At 37.0% G+C, this 6,757-nt stretch overlaps 1 protein-coding gene across 2 annotated transcripts; it reads right to left on the reverse strand.

Moving 5' to 3' along the window:
* Window positions 1-889: 889 nt before the first annotated feature.
* LOC104604595 (putative 2-oxoglutarate-dependent dioxygenase SLC1) lies at window positions 890-3,389 on the reverse strand. Of its 2 annotated transcripts, none has more exons than XM_010269022.3 (5): window positions 3,081-3,389; window positions 2,507-2,811; window positions 2,137-2,384; window positions 1,604-1,964; window positions 890-1,480 (listed from the first exon to the last, which is right to left on the reverse strand). In XM_010269022.3, the coding sequence occupies exons 1-5, from the start codon at window positions 3,100-3,102 to the stop codon at window positions 1,235-1,237; spliced, it is 1,182 nt and encodes a 393-aa protein (XP_010267324.1). In that variant the 5' UTR covers window positions 3,103-3,389; the 3' UTR covers window positions 890-1,234. The 2 variants fall into 2 exon arrangements, with proteins under 2 accessions (XP_010267324.1, XP_010267325.1); XM_010269023.2 differs by having other exon boundaries at window positions 2,963-3,101.
* Between the last annotated feature and the right edge of the window lie 3,368 nt (window positions 3,390-6,757).

Consider the following 6,757-nt stretch of genomic DNA (forward strand, 5'->3'; position numbering starts at 1 on the left):
TGTAAGGGAAAACTAACAAGCCCTAAGAGAACGCTTTTAAGTTGAATAAAGAGCATGTATGACTAAGTAGTCCGGTATTTGATCCTCATTGCCCCCATTATATATATTAATTAAATTCAAGTACAAGGTGTATGGTTTGGTTTGTGATTTATATATGCTTTAATACAAGGAAAATTAAATTAACTTTTCAGAATTTAATTCAATGGAAAGCCTCCTTGCACCATTTGCAATTCAGGCTATAAAGTGTTAGAGAATAAAAATACATTCAGGAACCTCAACGAAGAGATTAAGCTTTTAGGTTGAACAGAGAGCTTGTTTTAACAAGTGGTCTAATGTTCGACCCTCATCACTCCCATTATATTAATTAGACCTCAGCTAAGAGCTTAAGATTTTAGGTTGAAGGAAGAGCATATCTGACCAAATGGTTTAATATTGTTCGATCATCACATTCATTATATTAATTAAACCTCAATACAAGGTACGGATGGATTTATGCTTGTTCACACTTAAAAACCAATAAACTTTGCTTGAAGGGACATGTTAAAGAATAAAAACATATGCAAGGAACTAACCTAGGTTGAATAATTCCTTCACATAAAGATGGAAACGCTGGCCCTAACTTTCAGAATATATGCTGATTTTTCAGCTTTAATGAGAAGCACCGATATCTGCAAAGCTAATATAAGTCAATGGGTATTGATACCCAGAATTAACTAGAATTTAGAATCCCAGCTGTTCTTTCCTGGAGTGGATCGAACAAAATGAGAATAATAGTATACATCTAAATTGCTTTTTTTTTTTTTTTTGCTTCTCTATCTAAATTGCTTTTTGCGGCATCAATTCCAGCACTGAGTTCTTCTACTCAACTAATAAAGAAAACCATATTTGATCAGCTGCTAGTGTATTATTTGATCAGTTGATGAGGCATTAATCAATATAATTAGAACTACAACTACTTGATAATTATATATCAAGTTAAGCATTAATTCAGGCACCATTTAATTGATACAGGTATTTTAACTTAACAAGGAAAACAGGACTAAAGAAGAAAATAAATAATAGCTGTGATGAGAGCTATCCTTAATTGGCTCCTACTCTCAGAGATCTATCTGATCTGGGTTTTCTTCACATTTCAATAAACCCTTTGCTAGATTTTTGATGGTACGAAAGTCAAGCTCGCTAGCTACGTGGATCAACCTTAATTTTGAATTCTGGGTTTCCATTTATCAAAAACCTAGGGCAACTTCCTAGATTCTAGGAAATTCTTCCGCTTTGGCTCACAAGACGATACGTATGCAAGGAATGTGGCGAAGTCAGTGTCCTTGTAACGCCTTGGATTGGCTTCATTGACCAGCTTGGGTGATGGACGAACCACCCTATCAAAGGGAAAGCTGTGCAGAGAAGCAACCGATATCCGAGACTTTGAAGAGTTCACCAGAACTCTATGGAGCACGCTCTTATACCTCCCATTGCTGAATATCTGTTCCAGAGAGAGAGAGAGAGAGAGAGAGAGAGAAACCCAGATTAATTAATTAGTCTAGAGTCTAGACCCAGAAAATTCATCAAACACTTGAAAATTAAAAGGATCGAACGAATTACAAACCTCGAGATGATCGCCGACGTTGACGACGAGAGAGTTGGGAAGAGGCTCGACGTTCAGCCATTTTCCTTGACAGTTCTGTATCTGAAGGCCCTCCACCTCGTCCTGGAGGAGGAGTGTTAGGAAGCCATAGTCGGAATGCGGTGGCATGCCGAGAGTAAGATCTGGCTGGGGACAGGATGGGTAGCAGTTGACCACCATGAGCTGGCTCCCATCTTCGAACTCTTTCAAGGCGGCATTGTCTGCATTTTCTTCGTCTGCGTGCATGGTGGTTCCCACCAGTAGTCCTAGGCTCTCTAGCACGGCTTCCACCAGCTTCATGTACAGGAATTTGGCTTGCTGGGAGTAAGTAACTGCTGCTTCCCTGTAAAAAGTATCGATTTCATTATATTACTGCTCAATTCCCCATTAACATATTGATAGGCATGCACTGATTTCTTATTAAATTCAATTAGGTAATCCGTAACTATGGGCTGTACCCACTAGCCACGAGAGAGAGAGAGAGAGAGGGTCAATGTAAGCTGTCTCCTGATCACCTTAAGTCTGCAGGAGAAGTAGGCCAATAAGGAAGGACATCAGAGGGTGGATGACAGACTAGCTTCAAGAAGTCTCGCCAGCAAAATACACCATCTTTCTTCTGGTTAAAGCTGGTTCCATATCGAACAGGCGCACGCATATCAGTCGACATGTACTTAGATCTCTCCTCGAAGGGGAGATCAAAGAATCGCTTGCTCACATCGATCATACTCTGTATAACATCCCCAGGAATGCCATGGTTGGTTACCTGCGTACAATCAATTAATCCGGCCACCCATGAGTTAATTCAATTGCTTTTCAAACGACCGAGATCATAATTAATTCAAACCTATTGATGAAAAGTTAGTATGGAGTTTAATTAATTCCCACCTGAAAGAACCCATATTCTTCACAAGCTTTTGACAGCTTGTTTAGAACTTGTGGCCTCTGGGGACCTTGCAATTGAGCGAAATCGATGATGGGCAGCTTAAAATTTAGGTCGCTGACATTCATCCCTCCCCCTCTCAGATTGGGTCGCTCTGAAACAGGCAAAATATACCTACTAGGAAGGCTTGTAATCCCACTTTCACACAGATGTTTGACTCCTTTCTGGAATCGACACTCCAATATTGGATCATCTTCTCTCTGACTCATTGCAGGTGACATAGATATAAATTGTAAGCTCCTACCTGAACCTGCAGCCAAATATATAGGATTGCAGAGAGATTCATTAATTACATTGTAATCTAATCATCACAGCAAATTAATTAAGCCCCAGGCAAGGCAAATTGCAACAAACAGAAACATGGGTGTCGAGAGTTTCTGGGCTAACAACTAATTAATTACCTGCAGATAATTAAACTTTAGGACTAAAAGAGTGAGCGGGAGAGAGAGAGAGAGAGAAGGAGTATAAATTAAACTAGAAACGAAAAAACCCAGAGGGTGCTCAGATTGTGTGAGAAACCTGAGAAGGGATCGAGATGCATTTATAGGAGAAGATGAAGGGTGCGGAACTGTGAAAAGCTCAGATTCTCAATGACTGGTTCCATATAACGAATCCGTTGACTAAGTTTGGTCAGAGCACGAGGTGGTGAGGACGAGAGGAGCTGCTAGCCGAGGCTCGCCAGCACCTCCCTCTCCTAACCAGGAAACTTCAACTGTGAGTTTTGTCTTCTCTTCTTAGGAAAACTACCTAAGAAGACCTCTCTCTCTCTCTCTCTCTCTCTCTGAACCATTGATGTTCATCTCTATGTCGTGTTTCGATCTTTCCTCTATTGCATGTGTACTGAGTTTTTCATTAGTTAAATTGGATTATTTGTTTCTTCACCTGTTAAACATATATTAATCATTTTGATGAAAACACGTGAAGTTGTTTACTTCTATTTCCTTTGTTTTTTTTATTCTCTGGTAATAACGCATTTTTTTTTAATTTATTTATTGATGGGTGCAGGAATAAGATGGTTAGATATGACAAATTCTGGATTATAGCCAGCGGATTAGACTTCAATTACTGTCGGCAGCATGCCATCCCTAATGACTTATATATATGAATATTGTGTAGTCATATTAATTTGTTGATATAATTTTGTCACATTCATCTAGCTAGATTATCAGAATGTACTAGAAACAGTTTTCAGGTATAGGGTATTGCATGTGCATGTGATTATTGTGGGGGGAGTACAGCTATATTGCATATTTGGAATGGACAGGTGGCACGTGCTCCGCACGTGGTAGGACATAGAAGGTAAAGGGGGTGCCTGGAATCTATTTGGTGATCAAAGGAGATGATTTGGGATTAATGTGAGTACAATATAAATGTATAAAAAGGAGTGAATGAATGATGAGTATTGCTGTAATTCCTTGATTTTCTTCTAAACACATATATATAGGGTTTTCATTTATAACTTAATCCCAACAAAGAAAGCTACTATTTTCAATTTTTATTAAGGATGATTGAATGTAATTAAGAACAGTGAATTAAATATTGGTGTTTTTAATTAGTGTGGAATACCAGTTGTTTTTTTAATAAATTTCCCATTATTATTAGTCATGATGAACAAGTATTTAAAGGTAATTAGGCAAAAAGATAGTTGGATTGATCAACTAAACTAGATTAATTTTCTTAATGTGAATTTCCTTCCCTCCCTTAATAAATAAGGAATTATTGTAATATAGTTCATTAGTGAATGCTCAACTAGTATTAGATTATAAAGAGAGAATAAATTAAAGAAATGGTAATAGAATATATATAGTTAGACGAAGGTAGATATGGGCATTTAAGGACTCTTTTCTTCTTGGAATTTCTTAAGGGTGGAGCAGATAAGTACAATGAACGTAACTTGTGGGTGGCGCCTCACAGATACATCCATCGTACATTGAGAATATCTCCCGTAAATAATAACTTATAAGTATGGGAGATGTTCCTAAGGCATGACAAGATGTGCATGTGAGGTCTGTGTGAGGCACCCTGTGTGAAGAGCAGATCCGGTCTCTTGGGAAATGGGGGAAATTAATTAAGATATGAATAAAAGTCTCTGTTTTAGGGCATCAAGTCTTATTTCCCTAACTAATTTATTGCTGAGAGGGGTTGTGAAATCGTGTGGCCCCCTTGTGTCTTAGGTCACATAACCCTTAAAAAAAAAAAATTGTATTAGCCTATTAGGCACGAGTGACCTATATCTACATAACCTACCCATACCACCTCCACGTCAACTCTCCTAACAAAAGTGATGGTTGTATCTACTCTGCCAAGCTGGTATACAGTGTTCCCTAACAAAAGTGATTGTTGCACCACTTTGTCTTTTTTATTGATTCCTTGCACGGTTGGATCCACTCACCTTCTGCTTATTTCTATATGTGTGTTTATACTATGATTTCCCTACCTTACATTTCACATGTCACCTGCATTTTGTTCCAGGAGAATCTCTCTCTATATAAATATATATATATATATATATATATATATATATATATATATATATATATATATATATTTGCACATCTTTGTACTTTGGTATTTTTGTGTGTACTTGTATATCTATATAGGCATTAACCACTTGCATGCACATTTGGGAAATTAAACACAAAGCACCAACATAAACTAGGGAATATGCCCCTATGTTTAGGGAGTGTCTTATACCCAATAATGAAAAAAATAATTTAATAGCTATATTATATATATATATATATATATATATATATATATATATATATATCCCATTAGCTTATGTGGGAGGACTGATAGATAAACTTTCTGCAGTGGAGTCCACACTGAGAACATGAACATGATACCCAAAGCAAACTGAAGGAATAATTAGTGGTGATTGGTAGAGTGATGCACACATGATATTAGGGTAGAGGGTGGCTTTGGCATGCAGCTAAAAAATATATATAAACTAAGTAAATGTCATTTGGTCATTGATGAGAGAGAGAGAGTGTGTGTGATTCTTCTATTGAAGAATATAGGTTTTGGTTGTGATTTCATTGTCACACAAGTTTTTGATGGGCAAATGTATATCATGATCTTGGATTGTTTACCAGCTATCAACCTCTGTATTATTGTTCCCCCTCTCTGTCAAGATGATTGCAGAGAAATTAAAGCTATATTTTGGTCCTACCATATACTGTGATGCTAATCACTGTCCTGTATATAAGACACAATTCTGTTACATGCATCAACTCTTTGATAGCTCAGAGAAAAGCTTATAAAAATGCTTGGCCCATCATCAAGACTGATAAGAGTCTTGACAAGACCAAAATAAAGTTAAACCACTCAAATCCTATTATTATGCAGAAAGATGACATATAAGGATAATTCAATTGATAGTAAAGGCCTTTTGAATGAAGTATTGGGAGAAAAGTATCTTTTCTAGGGTACAAAGTTATATATGATATTCAATATGAATTCGAGTACATAAGATCTTAGCTTCAATATGTCATAACTTTGATGACTTTCAAATCCATGCCCAAATTGAATAGAAAATTTAATTAGAAATCCTGACATCTTGAACTGATCAATTGAGCCATAATTAGTGATGGAATTTGACATTCAAAATCTAGTTCTCCTACAAAGCGAAGATCTTAATCTCAGATTATTATTCCTCCAATTGCCAATTTATATTAATTTATGATTCATTTCTGAGTTGTGGGCTGCATATATATTATATATTAATCTTCTGTGGCAGAACATTACCTAGATTGGACTTCTTATAGGCAGAACATATCCAAATCTTCCATTCCTTTTATTAGTATTTCTGTTTTTTGGTTACCCAATCACCTCTCTTCTATGCAACCGCCACTGCACATGAAATGAAGCACCAGCACAATCTCCTTTGCTAGCACAAATAGAAGTGAAGCCTAGCTACAACCATAAATTCCACAATTCGTGGTTGTCCATCAGATATTCTGCCCGAGCTAGGTTATGCTCCATTCATAGTGGCAACTACTAAGTGTCCTTAATTTTTTAAGCTCCAAAACTTATTCCAAGTGGAATGGTGACCATCTAATAAGATTACAATATAGAGGAAACAACACCTTACCTAAACCCTCATCAATATGATATCCGGGCCTAAATGTTCCCTAATATTAGAACTAAGGGGGCAATCTTTTTTTTCGGATTTTGACAGGGGGGAAAGCTGGTCA

Source organism: Nelumbo nucifera, chromosome 6 (assembly GCF_055504915.1).
Source record: "Nelumbo nucifera cultivar China Antique chromosome 6, China Antique-T2T, whole genome shotgun sequence".
NCBI lineage: Eukaryota > Viridiplantae > Streptophyta > Magnoliopsida > Proteales > Nelumbonaceae > Nelumbo > Nelumbo nucifera.